The sequence below is a fragment of the Nipponia nippon genome, unplaced genomic scaffold, assembly GCF_047370975.1.
Source record: "Nipponia nippon isolate SJK-2023a ecotype South Korea unplaced genomic scaffold, ASM4737097v1 scaffold_2, whole genome shotgun sequence".
In the NCBI taxonomy this organism is placed as follows: Eukaryota; Metazoa; Chordata; class Aves; order Pelecaniformes; family Threskiornithidae; genus Nipponia; species Nipponia nippon.
This window is the reverse complement of record NW_028262336.1, coordinates 131,270,344-131,289,176: the sequence shown is the minus strand read 5'-3', so window position 1 is coordinate 131,289,176 and position 18,833 is coordinate 131,270,344. Positions and strand designations below refer to the sequence as shown.

General features: G+C 60.9%; 1 protein-coding gene and 2 non-coding genes across 4 annotated transcripts; all 3 read right to left on the bottom strand.

Moving 5' to 3' along the window:
• Positions 1-15,525: 15,525 nt before the first annotated feature.
• On the bottom strand, positions 15,526-18,833 carry RPS11 (ribosomal protein S11). Of its 2 annotated transcripts, none has more exons than XM_087758948.1 (5): positions 18,710-18,833; positions 18,274-18,405; positions 17,392-17,467; positions 16,560-16,780; positions 15,526-15,700 (listed from the first exon to the last, which is right to left on the bottom strand). In XM_087758948.1, exons 1-5 carry the CDS (start codon positions 18,722-18,724, stop codon positions 15,665-15,667), a joined length of 480 nt encoding a protein of 159 aa, XP_087615074.1. In that variant the 5' UTR covers positions 18,725-18,833; the 3' UTR covers positions 15,526-15,664. The 2 variants fall into 2 exon arrangements, with proteins under 2 accessions (XP_087615074.1, XP_087615075.1); XM_087758949.1 differs by having other exon boundaries at positions 16,560-16,689.
• Positions 16,255-16,346, bottom strand: LOC148055981 (small nucleolar RNA SNORD35). The gene has a single exon (XR_015705209.1). It is a non-coding gene; the product is annotated as a small nucleolar RNA SNORD35 (small nucleolar RNA).
• Positions 17,161-17,253, bottom strand: LOC148055980 (small nucleolar RNA SNORD35). The gene has a single exon (XR_015705208.1). It is a non-coding gene; the product is annotated as a small nucleolar RNA SNORD35 (small nucleolar RNA).

Genomic DNA, 18,833 nt, shown 5'->3' with positions numbered 1-18,833 from the left:
TGCAGGCGTGGCCCATGTGGGTGCCACAGTCCTGAGGGACGGAGCGGGGTCAGCGCGGGAGGGGGCTGCACCCACACCCGCACCCCTCGTCCTGCCTGCACGGCGCGGGGGGCGGTGGGGAAGGGGACTTTGGGGACAGTGCTGGAGCCCAGGGCAGCGGGGCACTCGAGCAGGGGGCACGCTGGAGTGGTACCCCCCCACCTGGGCTGCCAAGGGGGTCCGGGCAGGCAGGGACCCCGAGGGCAGCCATGGTGCAGGGTCCAGGACACGGGGTCCTGCCGATGGCCCATGGCTCCCTGCACGAGTGCTCCCCTGTGCCAGGCTGGAAATGGCCGGGAGCTGGCGAGTGCCAGCGTGCGGGGTGGGTTCGGTCCCCATGGGGCTGGATCTCTCCTCCTGCCGCCTGCTCCCGCCGGGGCCACACAGACCCACGCGTCTGGAACCAGACCCCCGCCTCTGGCCAGACCCAGCCCAGGGACAGGGCGCGGGGCCTCGGGGGGTGTCACGAGCGGTGGCTGGTCTCAGCCTGGCAGTGGGCAGCCTCTGCCCCCGCCTCTGCGCCCCAGGAACGGGTTTCTCAGGCCCCGTGCGGGGGGTCCTGGGGGGACAGCAGGAGAGCGGGGGCCACAGGGAAGGGGCTGGGGCTGGGCCCAGGGGTCCTGGGGGCAGGAGACAGGGTTGGGGGCAGTGGGGGGGAGCTGGGCAGCATGAGGGGATGGAGAGGAGGGCTGGCAGGGGGTGCAGGGTGCTGGGGAGCACCCAGGGGGTCAGGGGTGCAGCTGAGCAGTCAAGGGTGTGGAGGGTGCAAGGGGGGGGTGCAGGGGACTGGGGTGAGCCCACCCCGTGCCCCCCCGACTGTGCCTCGGCCGCCACCCCCATGCGTGTCTGTGGGCCGGGGGGGCACAGGCTCGTCAGCCGCAGAACCGGCGTCCGGAGAACCGGGGCGTCCTCGGCGGGAGGCTGGTGGGGGTCAGCAGGGTCCCCAGGCGGCAGTGCCGGGGCTGGATCCTGCACCCGCCGCTGCCCACTGCTGCCGAGTCGGGGCTGAAAGCCCCAAGGGCCTTCGGTGCCCCCTCCCTGAGAGGCACTGGGGCTGTTTTGCCCCCCGGACAAGGTGGGGGATGCTCCAGGGGTGGGGGGAGGACATGGGGGCCGGGGCGCGGGGACCCACCGGCATCTCCGTCAGCACTCAGGGAGAGGACGTGGCAAGCCGGTGCGTGGCTGCTCCTCCTCGCCTTGGGCTCACCATGGCTGGGGCCCCTCCAGAGAGGGGCTGGGAGACGATGGTGCGTGTGGCCCCACAGAGGGTGGCTTGTGGAGGGGGAGCACCCGCTCCATCCGCCGGCCGCTGCCCGGGCCCTGCGGCCGGCCGCCACACAGGCGGGCACCTGCCCGAGGTCCCGCATGGCAGGCGCCCCGTCCCAAGCGCCTCAGCATCCCCCTTCCCCCGTGCTCGCCCCCACCCCCCCGGCGCCAGCCGTATGCTTGTACCGAGGGTGACGTTAAATTCCCATCCAGGTGACAATTAAAATGCTGCAGACAACCCCAACTGGCTGCGACTCTGGGACAGGGAAGCCATGTTGGAGGGGGCTCCTCGCCACCAGCAGCTGTTCCCATGGGATCCATCACCTCTCCAGGCCTTCATGTGGAAATATGGTTTATCGATGGTGCCTAATGTTAACGTCCCGGCGGACCCTGCGCAGGCTCTCCCTGCCCCCGTTACCTCCACATTGCACCTATCAGCCCAAACCTTCATCAGAGCCGCTCCCTGCAGGGCGGTGTCGATAGGCGTTACCTCCATAGTCCTTTAAGTCTTCGTTTGTAAGTGCCAGCTCGCCCCAGTTGAGTTTGGCAGGATTTTGGCGCTCCTCCTGCCTGCCCGGCTTCCTTGGGCACTGAAAAGCTCTAACACAAACCCAACAGATGAGGTGGGAAAATCGCCCGGACCACGCTGCTCCTGGTGTCACCGTGGCAGGGAGTGTCGATGCAGCGTGACCGCCCGGGCTGGCATCCCTGCCGGGGGTCCCGGGTCAGCACCCCTCTGGAGCCCGCAATCGTCGGGGCATGGAGCCTGCCCCGGGCCCGGGAGGGGTCCTGCTCCTTCGCTGCTGCCACCACGGAGCTACCAGACTCGTGCTGCGTGTCCTGGGTTGGGGGGGTCTCTCCATCCCACCCATCCCTCGCAGCACAGGCACCGTGACCGTCACCACTGGCACGGGGACGCAGTCCCCCGTGCGGTGCAGTGGCCATTGCACGCGGGGCAGGGTCCTGGTCTTCCCTGCAAAGGCTCTCGGTGGTTTGAGCGTGACATCCCTCCTGTCCTCTCCTGATCCTCCGTGTCTTGCAGGCTCCTGCCCTGCGGCACGGGGACGTGTCCTGCCCGTCTCACCGGAACGCTGCGGTGCTGGGGACAGACAGACGGGAACAAGCAGCAGTGTGTGGCTTCGTGTCCTGCCAGGAGCCACTCTCTGCTGCCCGTCCCTGCCGAGGTGCACACGCTGGCGGCAGCCGTTGTCCCCAGTGCCCATGGCACGTCCCAGCCCAGCACACAACCGCCCTCTCTGGGGTATTGGGGCAGGCATCCACCGCCCGGCTGCCCAGCGCTGCCCTGTGAGCAGAGGTCTCCAAATCGCCTTTCCTGCCCCAAACAGGCTCTGGCGCCGGCACGCACGGCTTCCCGGGCAGGCGGCTCTGCGGCCACCGGAGCCCACAGCCACAACAGCTTCGGTGCGAACCTGGGAGGAGTTTCCCGCTGCCCTGGGGAATACGGGGCACAGCGTCTGCACCCCCAGAAACTCCTGTGCGGGGGACTGGGGCAGACCCGTCCGTTTGTCCGTGGGGTGTCAGAGCAGGTGGCTCCGACCGGCGGGTCGGCTACCAGGGAAAGATGCTTTGGCGTCAGGTCGGCACAGAGCGGATGAGGCTCCCTCCTGCCATGGCCACCTCCTGTGGGAGCGAGAGGACCCAGAGTTGGAACCTGAAATAGGGGTGCTCGTGCACCACAGCATCCCTCCAGCACGCGTCCCCCTGCAGAGACTGCCCGGGGAAGCATGGGGGGACGAGGGGAGGGAAAACCTCCGCAGGGGGCTCTGAGGGGCCTGGGTCCCAGGGGCAGGAGGGGGGGTGCCAGCTCCCGTGCCCTGCATGCAGAGACCCGACATGGTGGCATGGACCTGCCCCAGGACCCCTGACTCAGGGACACCCCGGACCATTTGCACACACCGCTTCAGGCAACGCTTCTCGACGCGGCGCTCGGTTTGGGAGGCAGAGGCGATCAGCGATGGCCTCTGCGGTGTGAGGGACCATGGCGGGACCGGGGCGTGACGGGAGCCAAGCTCATGGGCAGCGGCGCCGGGATGAGCCTGCTGATGGGGGTCCCGGGTGCGGGGGGACGCGAGCAGCTGGTGGCACCTTCCCCCCACGTGCTGCCCTCCTGCTTTGCTTCTGCCGGCTGCTGCTCCGTGGGTGCAGGCCGGGGCAGCGTGGGGGACGTATGACCGGGTTGCATGCCGCGGCCAGCCCCTGCACGGCAGTGGGCACGTGCGATGGACGGGTAAACGCGGCCTGGTTTGGTTGAGGGGGTGACAAACACGACATAGGTGTTGGCTCTGGGGAACACCGGGGGAGCGACAGTCAGGGACCAGCAGCCGGTCAGGCAAATCAGTTTTGGGAATGAGGCATCCGTGTGTTAACTTTGAGGATAATTAATCCATCCCTGAAACACTCCCTGCAGTGAACTGCGGATGAAGCTGCTTGAAACGCTTTCAGAAACAGTTCCTAGGAGAAAATACTCATTTTCTGGGACTGACAAAGTTTTGGGTAGAGGTGTTAGCTTTGGCAAACCTCCTGCTGCGAGGCAGGGCATTGCTCCCAGACAGGCACTGGGAACGGGGACTTTGGGAAGCCGGGCCCTGAGCTTCGGCCTGATGGCTGGGCTCCGCCGGCAGCCGGAATCGCCGCAGCCCCACGGCTCCCCTCGGCAACGAGCCCCGGGGTGAGGCTGGGCGAGGGGCAGCTCCTGCACCCCTGCCCTGCCCGTGCCTCCTTGCGCTCTGCACCCCTTGCTCTGCTTGGGGGGCACCCAGAGCTGTGCCCCTGCTCTGCTTCGGCTTCGGCATCGGCCTCGGCGTGTCCTGCCCTGCGGGGCTGCCGAGCGGCTCTGCCGATGGCAGGAGGGCTTCAGTCCTGGGCAGGGGAGCTGCGCCTCGGCGGCAGGGGCACACACAGCTCTCGCGCGTGGCATCAGGGCACGCAGGCGGCACCTCCACGCGCAGGAGTGACGGCGTTTGGGGGCAGCGGGGTGGGGAGGTGTGGGGCAGAGCTGTGCCATGTGGGCAGGACAGGGCTGAGATTGAATGGGCCTTTCTTAGAGGCCACAGCATCTGGCAACTTGCTGAGGAAAATTCCTAACAAAACAAGCCAAGAGGCATCGTTAACGCCGAAGAGATCGGGACTGCCCTGTGGAAGGGAGCAGATGTCCTTGAGGACTGAAGTGGCAGAAACGGGATGAAGTGCAATAGCACAAAATGCAAATCACTGCAGTCAGGGCTAACGATGAGAGCCTCTGCCGTGGCCTGGGAGCTCGTGATTCGAAAGCGTGGAGCAAGGGCAAGCCCGAGGTGTCCTCCCTGAAAATGATGCTCTGATATGCCACGGCTGAGCCACAGTTGCCGAAAACGCAACCTGCCCCAAGGAGGCCAGCCGGGGAGCAGCTCGCCCCACGGGGCGGGTAACAGAGGCAGCGCATCAGCGCTGCCCCGGCCTGCCGCGCAGGGCACGGCCATGCACCTTCGGCTGCTGCAGAGCAGAAGGTGCAGGATGGGCTCCCATGTCCAGCCCCGCGGCCACGGCTGGCCCTGACCACCTGGGGACCCATTTATCAAGCCCCATCTGAGGCAAAGGGGCTCGGACGCAGCCGCTGGCTGCAGACCAGCCGTGTTTGTAGCGTAGCTCCTGCTCCCCTGGGGATGCCGGCTCATTCCTTGGCCCAGGAGCCCCACGGTGATGAGTAATGGATGTCCTGTGCCCTCCCCTGAGGATACAGGTCCAGGCTGAACCAGGCTGGAGCCACCATGGGACCAGGCGAACGGCCGTCCCATGCTGGGTCTAGAGGAGGACACAGGGTTGTGGCAGCATGGTGTGCCCCCAAACAGCCCCCCAGCACTTGCCCAGCACAGCCTGGTCCTGGGAGCCAAGAGGAGCATCCATGTCCCTTTCCCGGCTGGGGAGAGGGTGGCAGCCAACACGTTTTTGGGTTGAGCTGTGAAAGGCTTGAGGTTTGGGCAGGGAGTTTGTCCGAGAGTCGCTTTTTGCCCCGCAGCAGGAGGAAGCTCTTGCTCAACTGCTATGGATGGGAAATCGCAGATGGAGACGTCTCCGGGCTCCACTTACCACTTGAAGCACCAAGAGAGAACAGGAGAAGCAAACTGGGGACGCAGGGGGGCTGTGGGCCCTGACATACTCCCACCAGCACATGTACCCCCCGGGGAGAGGGGACAAATCAGACCTTGTGCCGAGTGCCGGTCACGTCACCTGCTGCCAAACTGGTTCAAAGCTTTGCATTTTGGGGGGCAGGCTGGGTCCTGCCCCCCGGCAGGCAGCTGGATGGAGGGTGGATGTGAGAGTGGCCGGGAGAGCCGGGCCGGCTGCCCTGGCAGCGATGGCGGGTACAGGGGCAAGGGAGGCCCCAGCCTCATCTCAGGGCGGCAGCCGGGTTTCCGGAGGCTCCGGCACGGTCGGACAGAGAGCTGTGATCGCTTGACTGCCCCTCCACAGGCATCTGCTCCGCCACGACCTGCCCCTGCTTGCAAGGGCACTGAAATGTGCTGGGGAGAAAGGGGAGCTTAAAAACCTCCTCTGGCTTTGGGGTTTGCCCTGCTCAGAGCAGGGTTTGGAGCAGAGACCCCCAAAGAGCCCTTCCCGCCTGCGTTTGCCCAAGCCCTCTGCTCAGAGCAGCACCCCGGCTGCGCCTCTGTCTGCACCTCTCCTCCTCCTCGTTTGCCCCTTGGATCCGGCCCATCTGGGGCAAGCATTTCTGCTCAGGTGATGAGCGTTTCTTGAGACGGGGGTTAGAAAGCAGGCTTACAGCTGTCGTTAGTAAAAATGCTGCCAGAGGAGCAGGATGGTGACTACAGCATCGGCCAGCGCTGCAGCGCAGGGAGAGGCACCGGCGGGACAGGAGCAGGCTGCTGCGGTGGCACTGGGCTCTGCTGGCCACAAAGCGGGGGACATCCCACGGCGGTGGGGTGTCTGCAGAGGCGCGGGGCTGCTGTGGTGGGGAGCCCAGAGGAGACACGAGGATAGGAAAAAGGGACGTTGCCAACAGTAACGCTGGAGGACCTCTGGGTTAAGGGGAAAGCAATTGCGTTTTCCTTCATTTTCTGTCAGAAAGGGTGGACTTCCATGGGACAAGTGGGTAAGAAACACCATAGTGCCAAGTGGAAATACACTGAGATCGGAAGAAACTCGGTCCCCGCGGGGCAGCAGCTTGGGGAGAGGAGAGCTGGAGCCTGAGCAACAAGCGACCGCAGAGGTGGAAACAGTGGGACAGGAACTGGGCAGCTCTGGACAACCTGGGTGCTCTCCCCCGCTACGCACGAGAGGAAGGTTAAACGCCTCTGCGCTGCCCGTACTCCTTGGGATCCTCACAGCCATCGCCCCTCCACACCCAGGGGACAGCAGGGACTTCCCTGCCTTGCGGGGATGAGAGCTGGGGCACCCTGGGGCGTGCAGGCAGGGGACCCCTCCTCAGGGTGCCTGCAGGGAGCCCCTGCAGCCGGGGACGGGCTGCCTGGCGCAGGGATCGCTCTCCGGGCTGGCACTCCCGTCAGCGGCCGAGGTGCAGGGCTGCTGCCCGACTCGTGCTCCGGCAGCAAAAACTCTCCGGACATCCCGATGGCAAGGGGCGGCTGCATTTTCACCTCGGCTTTCTGTTCCTTCCCCGGAGCTATTCCCTTGCAGGCGGGGAGGCTGATTTGAGGGGATGTTTGGGAGTGCTGGCGCACGAGGGGTGCGGGGAGGGAGGAAAGCTTTGGGGGAGAAGCAGGGACGTGCACGTGTTGGGGGGTGCAGCTGAGGAGAGCGTCCGTGTGCTCGGGAAACTTGTGCGTGTGGCCGTATGGACCACTGCCAGCGTGCTGGGTTAGCCACGGTGCTTCTGCTGCCTCTTTCAGCTGGCCACGGAAGATATGGCTGAACTGAGTCAGGCCGAAGGTCTGTCTCACCCTGCCCAGTCTCCAACAGTAGCCGGACATTTAGAGAAGATTACAAAAGAAGGTCAGATAAAAAAGTGTATTCTCCCAGCTATTCCCCATCAGTAATTTACATCTGCTGGAGCTGGAGGCTGAACACAAAGCACGCGGTTTGCAAACCGTCGATTTGTCTCTCTAATCCCTTTTCGACTTATTTATGCTTTTGGCTTTCATAGGTGCCTGACACAACGAAACTGTTCATTATTGGCCTCGCAAAGCAGCTTCCAGATTTCAAGATAGGCCTGTCTCTGGTGTCGTTATTCAAGAAACACGGTGGGCAGATGAGGATTTCCACTCTGGGACACATTGAAATCGGCTTTCCCTTGGTTTTCCACTAGGAAGCAATGCAACAGAGATGGGAGAGAGACCAGATGGGAATGCTGCAGAAAGTTGTGGGGGGTCCATGGTCACAACGCAGTTTTCATCAAACCAAGAAATGTTTGTATTCACAAACCAAGAAAACCTGCTTTGTAATATCTCGGTCAATAACAACCTTGGCTGCAGTGATCACAATATTGTGGTGTTCGGGATCCGGCTGAGTGTGCTGGAGGTTAGCACCGAGACAAGGGTTCTAGATTTTAGAAGAGCAAACTTCAGCTCGCTCAGAGCTCAGCTGGGAGGGATTCCATGGGAAGCTTCCATGGAGGATAAAGGAGCCAGCGAGTGCTGGGAGTTCTTCAAGAATGCTCTCTTGGAAGCACAAAACCAGTTTATCCCCTATAAAAGAGAGGGAAGGCCTCCTCGGCTCAACCACGAGCTCCTGGGTCTGCTTAAAACCAAGAGAGATGTGTACCAGAGATGGAGAAGTGGAAGATTGTCCGCTGCGAACTACAAGGGCATTGCCAGAGTGTGCAGAGATGCAGTTAGAAAGGCAAAAGCTCAACTTGAATTGGAACTGGCCAGGGATGTCAAAAATAACAAGAAGGGGTTCTTCTGGTATGTAAGTTGCAAGCAGAAACAGAAGGAAAACATAGGCCCACTGTTAAACAGCAGAGGTGAATCAGTCACCACCAGTGCTGAAAAGGCAGAGGTTCCCAACACCTTCTTCACCTCTGTCTTTACCAACACTGTTGGATCCCAGACGTTGGGAACGAAAATCCAGGAGGATCCAAACACAGACCCACCATCAGTGATGAAGGAGTTAGTATGTGAATTATTACAGGAGCTTGACCCCTACCAATCGGCGGGCCCTGACGCACCCCCCCGAGGGCGCTGAGAGAGCTGGCTGATGTCATTGCGGGGCCACTCTCTATAACCTTCGAGAAGTCGTGGAGATCGGGGGATATCCCAGAGGACTGGAGGAAGGTAAATGTTACCCCTATCTACAAGAAGGGCTCAAGGGAGGATCTGGATAATTATAGGCCCATCAGTCTTACTTCAATCCCCGGGAAGTCATGGAACGGATCCTCCTGGGGACCATCAGGAGTCAAATGAAGCATGTGATTGGGAAAAGCCAACACAGCTTCATCAAGGGCAGATCGTGCCTGACAAATCTGGTGGCCTTCTATGATAAAGTGACCTGCTCAGTTGATGTGGGGCGAGTGGTTGACGTTGTCTACTTGGACTTCTCCAAGGCTTTCAGTATGGTTCCCCATGGCCTCCTCCTGCAGAAACCGATGTGTTATGGCCGGGACAAGCGGTCTGTGCGGTGGGTGAGGAATCGGCTGACGGGCCGCACCCGGAGGGTGGTGGTAAATGGCTCTTTCTCAAACTGGCAACCCGTCACAAGTGGGGTCCCCCAGGGATCGATACTGGGCCCAGTGCTATTCAATATCTTCATAAGTGATCTGGATAACGGGATCAAGTGTACCCTGATGAAGTTCGCAGATGACACCAAACTGAGTGGGGAAGCGGACACTCTGGAAGGGAGAGCCACCCTGCAGGAAGATCTGGACAGGCTGGAAGAGCGGGCTAACAAGAACCTTATGAAGTTTAACAAGGACAAGCGTAGGGTCTTGCACCTGGGAAAACATAATCCAGGAGTGCAGCTCAGGCTGGGATCCACCTGGCTGGGGAGCAGCTCCGTGGAGAGGGACCTGGGGGTCCTGGTGGGCAGGAGGCTCAACGTGAGCGAGCAGGGTGCTGCTGCGGCCGAGAGGCCAACAGGAGGCTGGGCTGCATCAAGAAGGGCATCGCCAGCAGAGAGAAAGAAGTCATGACCCCTCTCTACTCGGCGCTTGTCAGGCCACACCTGGAATCCTGTGCACAGTTTGGGTCCCCGCTGTACAGAGAAGCTGTGGGCAGGCTGGGGGGGTCCAGAGAAGGGCCACCAGGATGATCCAGGCTCGGGGCAGCCTGCCGTGTGGGGACAGGCTGAGAGCTGGGCTTGTTCAGCCTTGAGAGAAGGAGGCTTCGAGGTGCTCTCATCCCCATGTCCCAGTGCTTGAAGGGGAGCTACAAAGCAGATGGAGACTCCCTTTTTACAAGGAGTCCCATGGTGAGGACAAGGGGTAACGGGTACAAGTTACTCCCAGGGAGATTCCGATGGGACACGAGAGGTAAGTTTTCACCATGAGAACAGTCAATCATTGGAATAATCTCCCCAGGGAAGGGTTGGCTCTGCTACGCTGAACACGTTTAAGACTCAGCTGGACATGGTGCTGGGCCATCTCGTCTAGATTGTGCTGGAAAGGTTGGACCAGATGATCCTTGGGGTCCCTTCCAACCTGGGATTCCGTGATTCTATGATTCATCGCAGGACGCAACGTTAACGCACACCCATAACTGCTGCTGGCGCTTTGCTTCCCTTTCCTCCCCTGCCCGGGAAGCCGGCGCTGCCGCGATGGGTGCTGCGCTCCGAGGGCAGCCGTGGCGAGGTCCGGCCACGCTGGGAAGCCTTTGCCTTCTCCATCCCGGATGGGGTCCTGGCATGGAAATGGCTCAGCGTGGGCAGCTCCTCCCCTCTGCTCCGGGCCCAGGTGCCGTGGGGGGACCTGCTGCGCCTGCACCTCCTCCAGACCCGAGGCGCCCTGGAGAAATTTTTGCCCTCTTTTTGCAACCATATTACACGTTTCTAGCAGAGAAGGTACTGGTATACAGAAGAGCATCTTTTTGTTAGTCTGCAGAGCATGGCCTTGTTCCACATACAGTTAAATTTAATCTCAATTCAGTTAACCCCGTCTGCACCATCGCTCGGTTCTTTCTGAGCGATACTCAGCCCTTTGTCTACGTTGGCGGTGTCTCCTGGCTTTGCCTCTTCCTCCTCCGGAGCTTGTAAACGCATTACAGCCACACCTGCTCGCCACGCAGCCAGCAGAGCCGGCACTGAAAGCATTCATTTTCCTAATTCATAAATAACCACTGCTAAATATAAAATGTTCTTCTCCCCCCCCCCCCCTTTCTGAAATGCCAAGGCAAAGCGCTCTCACAGCCCCCGCTCAGGCTCACGCCGGCAGGCAGCAGATGTGCCTCCATCAAACGGGGAACCTCGGCAGAAATTTTGCACAAAGGCTTTATAAAAACCCTCCTGGTCCGAGGCGGAGGCGTGTTTTTTCCATGCTGCGTGTGTGAGCTGTCAGACCGAGCGCTGGTGTCCTTCCCGGCTGCGGGAAGACAGGTTATTATTTGCAAATATCTCAAAGCTGTTTTTGAAAAGATGGAAAGGATTTAGGGACACGTAACGACGCAGAGTGGTGTAGAGCCCCGGCTCACTGGTGAAAAATGTTCCCCATGTGCGTGACGGGGGGGAACGAGTGCGGCGGCTGTTTGACTTGGTGAGTGGGGGCTGGTGGCCGCCGCTCACGGCGTCCCTCTGCGGGGCGGCGGGGGTCAGGCAGGACAGCCGCGCCAGGGCGAAGCGGAGGGCAGAGCACAAGCTGCCCGTCTCCCGGGCGGATCCGGTTGCGAGGTCTGGGCAGGAACCAAGCCCTGGCTTGGTGCCTGGCCGCTGGATTTGAAGGTGCACCTGGAATCCCTTGCAGAGATGAGAGATGGCCGAACGCCTGACAGCGGGCTCCAAGACGTCTCTCCAGTTGTCTCCATGGGGGTGCAACACCTCGCTCTTATATTTGCAGTCGTAACATCTGCTTGGTTTTATTAAGTACCAGTTCAGTCTCCCTAAGGGATGCTGCCTTGAAGATGTGAGCCGGCGTGCTGATGCCTGTGGGTTTGAAAACCACGAGCACGTTTGCTGTGATCATATTGAATCATAGAATATGGGGGTAAAAGAAAAGTCACGATCCTCCAGCTGCTGGGGAAGGATCCCCCCGCGGCCATTTTCAGCAATTCCCGTGCCGTCACGCTCTGTGGCCGGGGCGGGGGGCAGACACCAGGAGCAGCTTGTGGGTCTTGTGCCCAGAGCCGGGACCCGGGGCCGAGCCAGACCGAGTCTTGGATTGTGGACTGGAAGTCGAGCTAAAATAGCTTGAGCAGCAAGAGGCTGCCCCTGAGGGAAGCTGTTCAGTCTTTCCCCCCCGCCTTTGGTTTCTCACAACCATAAATGACTTTTCTGACTTCTCCAGGGGAAGGCACACGACTGCAGCATCAGGTATACTCTCCCCGTGTACGAATACGAAGACTGAATCAAGCCAATTTTCAGCCTCCTTGTGTTATGCTAAGCGGTTTGCCTCCTCACCTCTGACTATAAGGCAATTTCCAGTCCATCCCACTTCTGCGGGCTTTCCCTGGACCCGCACCAGGTTTTCAAAGCCCTTTGTGGGGCATTGCCACCAGCGATGCCTCGCCCTGCCGTGCACGCTCGTAGAGCTGCCCCGTGCCGCTGCCGCAGACCTTCCCTGCTCACGCAGCCGGGGACGCCGAGAGCCGCAGGATTGCGACTTCCCCGGCGGCACCGCTCTCGTACTGCGGGTACAACCCAGCAGCAGCTTCAGGGACAGCCAGACAAGCGGTCCTCTGCCTGGGGAAAACACACAACTTTCATCAACAGTGATTTCAGATTCCTGGTAATCTTCACCCAGCAGGATGACTTCTGTTTGGATCGGACAGACCCTTAGTTCAAAACTGTTTAATATTTTAAATCAACTAACAGATGTACTTGGAAACCTATTCACTTTGTAACCTACTTACGCTGGGATTTGCTGACACGTTTTTCATGAGAATGTTATGCAATTGCTAAATAAAACTCCCTCCAGAAGTTAATTGCCAGGATCTATTTTCCATTAAAACCAGAATGAAGCATTAATTTCTGTAACCAAGTTTTAGAGCTTCATTGACTGAGCTGCCTATGAGATTTTTCTGTGTCCGTACGTGGGATCAAAACGAAACCAGCTCGCTGCTACTGACCCAGGTCATCTCTCGGTGGCTCTAACGGGGCGGCGGCTGCTCGCCCCACTGCCCTGGGGTCTGTCACCGCACCCCGACATGGGTGGGAAGGGCCCCGGCTCTGCTCCAGCCTCTCGCTGCCTGTGCCCGAGAACCCCAGCAGCGCCCAGTGCCCAGACGTGGCCTCACCAGCAGCACAGGGCTGCTTTCGAGACACCATCATAAATATTCATTGTGCCTGTCTGGATGAGCAGTCGCGACGGAGCCTCCTCGCAGCCACCGATGGCTGCACGAAAGGAGGGAGGAGAAGTTTCATCCCTGGCTGGATCAGGGAGCTGCTGCCTGAGCGGCCAAGCTGCCTCCTCCTTGAACACGGTGACACTTCTCTAATGAAGGGGGAAGCAGATTTAACAGTGAGGCCACTCGCACCCCACCCCAGCTCCATGCCAGGGCCCCCTCCCTCCCTTCTCGCTGCTCTGCAGGATGGTTCAACTCATCAAACCAGCAGAAAATGACCTGGAGAGAAGAAAAGCCACCTGTTTTCTGCCTGGTTAGTGAGCAAAACCTGCCGAGCAGGAGAGGGAGGAAGGGCAACGAGACCCCATCCGCTCGGCAGCGGCGCACCACCGGATCAGCTCACACAACTGCCTCCGGACGCTGCTTCGTCTTGCTGCTCCTCCAGCTTCCGTAGCTTCTGAGCGAGCTGGGAGCAGCCCGATCTCTGTCCCCCAAGAGCTTCTCAGGGAGAGATTACACACTCCTGCAGCGGCAGAAGCGGACGTGCTCTTGCCAAGAGCCTGCAAGCCGAGCCACGGCGGACACCGGATCCCCAGGGAGCGCTCGCGCTGGGGAAGCTGCTACAGCACGCCAGCGGGATGCAGACCTTCCAGAGGTAGCCTTGCCGTACCTGGAACTGGTGAATAATTAGCATTTTACCTAGATCTGCTTGGTGTGAAGGCAGCAACCGAGGCATCCCTCAGCCGAGGGCAGGGCAGCGGGACCCCTGCTGCGAAGCGCCCGGCGCCGTCTCAGCACAGACGAAGCGCAACGATGCCGTTCCCAAGGAGCTGCCCGGGCCGGGGGCGAAGCCAGGCCAATGCTCTGCCGGGCAGCCATGCTGTGAGCCCGCCTGCCCCCCAGAGCCCCCCGAGACCACCGCCTTTCCAGCTGCCCTCCCGTATGCGGCTCTTGCCTGACTCCTCGGCACCCAGGGACATGCCCCCCCACTTGCTCCGTGGCTGACCCATTTCAGCCCTTGCCTCAGTGGCTTCTGGAAAGCACCGGCCACCTCCTTTTCGCCGCTCTGGCACAGCCTGCTGCCTCCCGCCCGCTCTGCTCCAGGCAGATGGCACAGCTGAGCTCCAGGTGGCAGAGCGAAGGAGCCGACGCACGTGCTGCCCCAGCACCGACACGCCAGCGAGGCCGCGACACCCCTCAGCTCAGGCGGGAATGTCGGCTCCGGAGCTCTGCCGGGATCCTGCACCACCAGGGGAGCCCCTGCTCCTCCTCTTCCCCCAGCCCTGGTCCCGGCCTCCCAAAAGGCTCGCGAATTTAGGCAGAGAAACCTCCAGCACCATAACCCCACATGGACACCGCAACCCCCCACGGACACCAGAACCCCCCGCAGAGCCCCGTGGAAGGAGGGGAGGGCTGCTGGGAAGCCTGGCCGAGACAGGGAAAAGCCGTCTGACCCGGCTGCTATCGGCAACATTCACTCGTATCCTAGTGAAAGCTGACCCAGAGTTTAAAGGCTTTCTGATCGGTGGGCGCCACCAAAAACATCTAGGTACAAAGACCCCCGCAAGCCTGGGTCCTGTCTTCACTCCACGGGACTGACAAGAGATTGGCAACGTCTCCCGCCTGCCACAGAGCGAGCACTCCTCCTGGGTCCTCCCGGGTGCAAGGGGACATCCCTGCCACAGAGGTACGAGGCAGCACGAACCAAAAGCTCCCTCACAAACACTACTGAATTTTTGCAAGCGTGATGCCTGTTAACACAGAATTTACCACGATGCAGCTTTTTCTGCCCTGGGTGTAGGTAGTGCCGCCAGCCAAACCACACGGGTTTAAACCACCGGATTCTGATTGCTCCCCCTCTGGTTCTCATCGTACGGCCCCTCCTGCTGCTCCGCCACACGGGTGCCATCCGTGCTGCGTCACGCCCTCGCTCCCTCCTGTTTTTTCCCCCCGCATGCGGGATCAGCTTCCTACAGAAGGGCTTACTCAGTTCCCAGAATAACATTTCCTATGACTGCTGGAACTGCAAGCAACTGTCACCTCTCAACAAATCTGCAGGAAGAGCAGCGTCCTTAGCATCGATTCCCGTTCCCTTCAGCTGCTGACGCACCGCAGCCTTGTAAGCGTGTGCTTGGACACCTTTGTGTGTGAGCGCGCCACACGGCACCTTCCTCTTGAAGTACACAGTTAAGCTTTCCGAGAAACCATCTCTAAAGTCACAACTGCCTTTGTTACCGCTAAGAGGATTTACATTATTCCAAACCAAATTACTACGCAACCCCCGGTCCGTCACTGCCCGTGGCTGCGCCGGGGAGGGTGGTACGGCGCGCCAGGAGCCGGCACTGAGCCGGAGAGCCCCCGGAACTCGCCGGACAGCACCCGAAAGCGGTCAGAGCGCGTCCCTTTGCTTTTCGCCTGTGCCCCCACTCCCCGCACACCTGACCCTTGGTCGGCCCATCCTGGGATACGGCCTGGGAGGAGATGCGAGGTGGTTTTCCTTCGGCGAGGCCGCGTGGGAGCTGGCTGTGCTGTCCCTCAGAGCAGGGAAGCCTCGCCGACGGCACGGCCAGGTTGTGTCAGCTCCACAGAGAAACACCGAGCTGCCGATTTACCCACAAAGGCACAACACCCGCTCCTCGTCCCTCGCCCAAGCGCTCGTCATTTCTGAACAGAAAACCCGGACTATCTGAACTAATCCCTCACAACGCTCCCGCGTTTCCCTCAGAGCCACGCTCACCTCGGCCGTTTCCGCAGTCGGGCGGGTTCACGTGCGCTGTTGCGTCCCCATGCTATTTATTTCAGATTAACACACACAGGGTACGTTTTTAGAAAAGTTTTATTTGTCCCGCATATCTTCCATATGCTGTTCTTAAAACTTCTGGAATTGCTTCTTGGTACCAGCAGCCTTTGTGACTTTGAGGACGTTGAAGCGGACTGTCTTGCTGAGGGGACGACACTCACCCACGGTGACGATGTCCCCGATCTGGACATCCCTGCAAAGACACCACTGGCATTTCAGCGGTTCCGAGCGGTTCCATTTACACTTGCTTTGCTCTGCAGCACAGACATTCACCTTGGTGCGATGCTGCCGAGGAACGGCACTGAAAGCGACCTCAGGTACCCGAGGTTGTAAAGCAAGGCCTTATTTCAAGAGCTGCGAAAGTGAGCGTGCCTAAAAAGCAGCTGCCACAAGGCCTTGGAGGCCGTCACTCCGCATGAAGCTCCAACGCGAGACCAGGCTAAAGGCAGGCTTTTTGAGGGCTGAGCATTGAAGGGGAACCCTTCAGGGATGGGCAGTTTCCCTCCCCATGAGCCCACACAGGCTCCAAGCACTTGTTGCACTGCTAGTCCCGGCTTTTCTGGAAACCGGCGCCCCAAAGACAGGCTTAGGAAGCACGTGGTGGACAAAAAAAACCTGCCAGCCCTTGAACCTGCCCCCTCTGGCCTCGGCGTTCACTTCAGAAACATCCAAGTTTTTATCCTTTCTTGAGAACTGTATCGCTGTAACGGCGCGCGGTTTCAGAACAGGCAGACTGACCCGAACCTGTCCTACGGTTCAGCGACTGCCACCGGCGTTGTCAGCAGCCCCCTCCACAGCAGGGGCTCTGAAGACCATCGTGAGTTTAGACATCACCACCGGTAAGCAGGTTCCAGGTCAGAAGCAGCCATAAAACCGCGTGCACCACACCGACGTGCACGCGCGCTGCCGTTGCCACGCAAAAGCCGAGTTCAGCGTTACAAACACTACGTAGAAACACGCGTACAAGAGGCTCGGAGCACGCCCGGCACGCCCACGGACCACCTCCCCATGGGGCAGCACTCCGCCCTGGCGCCGCGGGGGCTTGAACGCACCTGAAACAGGGGGAGAGATGCACCGACATGTTCTTGTGGCGCTTTTCGAAGCGGTTGTACTTGCGGATGTAATGCAGGTAGTCCCGACGGATGACGATGGTGCGCTGCATCTTCATCTTGGTAACCACGCCTGGGCGACAGAAGCGGGGGGACGTGACAGCCAAGAGCATAAGCACGCACGCACCGGCCCGCGGTAAACTGGGCTGCAGATCTGGTTGTAACTAACAGGGAGCAGAGATTTTTACAGGAGCTACCCAAGAGGGTCAGCGGGGACGAGTGGTATTTGACACCTGGCGGCAGCACCCTTCAATTCCAGTATTTCTCCTTATTTACCTCAATAATAAACTCTAACACATCCTTTGAGGGGCGCGCTGGGACCCTGGTTCTACTGGGATGAAAGAACTTCCTTACTGCCAGGCTGCAATATGCCGATTTCTAGTCTAAAACAAATTATTGCTCTTGCCTTTTTGAAGACTTCCAAGCGCACTGTGCCGCCTTCCCTGGAGCCAATGCTCCCTGCATTATCTGCTACTGGATCACATCAACATCTGCACCACAGAGCAGCACATCTGGAAGGGTAACTGCCAGCAACTGGTCCTTTGGCTGGGCATCAGCAAAGCCGTGCGGCATTGTCGTCAAAGCCCCTTCACCGTGAGACTTGGAAGACCATCGTGAGAGAATGGCATCATGTGCAGCTCCAGGACCAGAGCGGAGTTTCCAGGCAGCCCCCAATCGATGCTGACAGCTCATGGGCCTCCACTGCTTACCCGCTTCAGGTCAGTCACAGGATTACGCCCATACTGTCACTCCTTAAGAAACCTTCACAACTCACCTGACAGGATTCGGCCACGGATGGAGACATTACCAGTGAAGGGACACTTCTTGTCGATGTAGGTGCCTTCAATCGCCTACAAAGAGAAACGACTGTCAGCATTCCATAGAATCGCAGAATCGTTAAGGTTGGAGAGGACCTCTGGGATCACCGAGTCCAACCGTTACCCTACCTGCCAGGTCCACCTCTAAACCCCGTCCCTCAGCACCACATCCACACGGTTTGTGAACGCTTCCAGGGGCTGTGACTGCACCCCTGCCCCGGGCAGCCTGGGCCCGGGCCTGACCGCTCTCTCTGGGAAGTTTTTCCCAATACCCAACCCAAACCTGCCCTGGCGCAGCTTGAGGCCGTTCCCTCTCGTCCCATCGCTTGTTCCTGGGGAGAAGAGACCGACCCCCCCGGCTCCAGCCTCCTTTCAGGCCGTTGCAGAGAGCGATGAGGGCTCCCCTCAGCCTCCTCTTCTCCAGGCTGAGCCCCCCCAGCTCCCCCAGCCGCTCCTCCCCAGCCTTGGGCTCCAGCCCCTGCCCCAGCCTCGCTGCCCTGCTCTGGCCACGCTCCAGCCCCTCCATGGCCGCCTTGGGGTGAGGGGCCCAGCGCTGAGCACAGCATTCGAGGGGCGGCCTCCCCAGTGCCCAGCACAGGGGGACCATCCCTGCCCTGCTCCTGCTGGCCACACCGGTCCTGATACCTTTCGATGGACAAACAGCTCGGGCAGCACCACAGCTCAGAGGAGCCGCACCTACACCGGCCCAGGCGGGGACACGCTCGGCGGGGCCGTCGCGGCCTCCGGGGCGCCGCGGGAGCAGATGCGGGCGCGGGGAGCCGAGGGGCAGGAGGGGCGCAGCCCTGCCCGCCCGGGTCCCGCGGACGGCCGCCCCTCACCTCCTTGGGAGTCTTGAAGCCCAGGCCGATGTTTTTGTAGTAGCGGGGCAACTTCTCCTTGCCGCCCTCGCCCAGCAGCACCCGCTTCTTGTTCTGGAAGATGGTGGGCTGCTTCTGGTAGGCCCGCTCGGTCTGAGGGGGGAGAGAGGAGGGCATCACCGGCAGCTCCGGGGCGCGGTACCTCCCCAGCCCCGGGACACGGCACCCCGCCGCACCGAGAGCCTCCCCCCAGCCCCGGAACCTCACAGAGACACCGACCCCCCCCGCCGCCCCCCCAGGCCGCTCGCCGCCGCCCCTCGCCGGGCCGGGCCGCAGCCGCAGGGTCCCCCGGCACCCCCGGGGCGGGTGGCGGCCGGGGGGGCCCCGGGGATCGCGGGGGGGGTCCCGGGGATCGCGGGGGTGCCGCCGGCCGTGGCCTGCCCGCGCCCGCGCCCACCTGCGTGTCCGCCATCTTGGGCCGCGCGGCGGAAAAGAGGCCTAGGCCCACGCGCGGCGCCGCTTATCCCGGGGGCGGGGAGAGAGCGCCGGAAATGACCTCACGAGAGGCCGGCCGAAACACG

Coding starts and splice junctions, on each gene's coding strand:
- RPS11 (XM_087758948.1), bottom strand. Junction 16,781..17,391: donor CCGTGGCCGAATCCTGTCAG/GTGAGTTGTGAA, acceptor GCTCCCTGTTAG/TTACAACCAGATCTGCAGCC. Junction 15,701..16,559: donor CATCTCTCCCCCTGTTTCAG/GTGCGTTCAAGC, acceptor GTGTCTTTGCAG/GGATGTCCAGATCGGGGACA.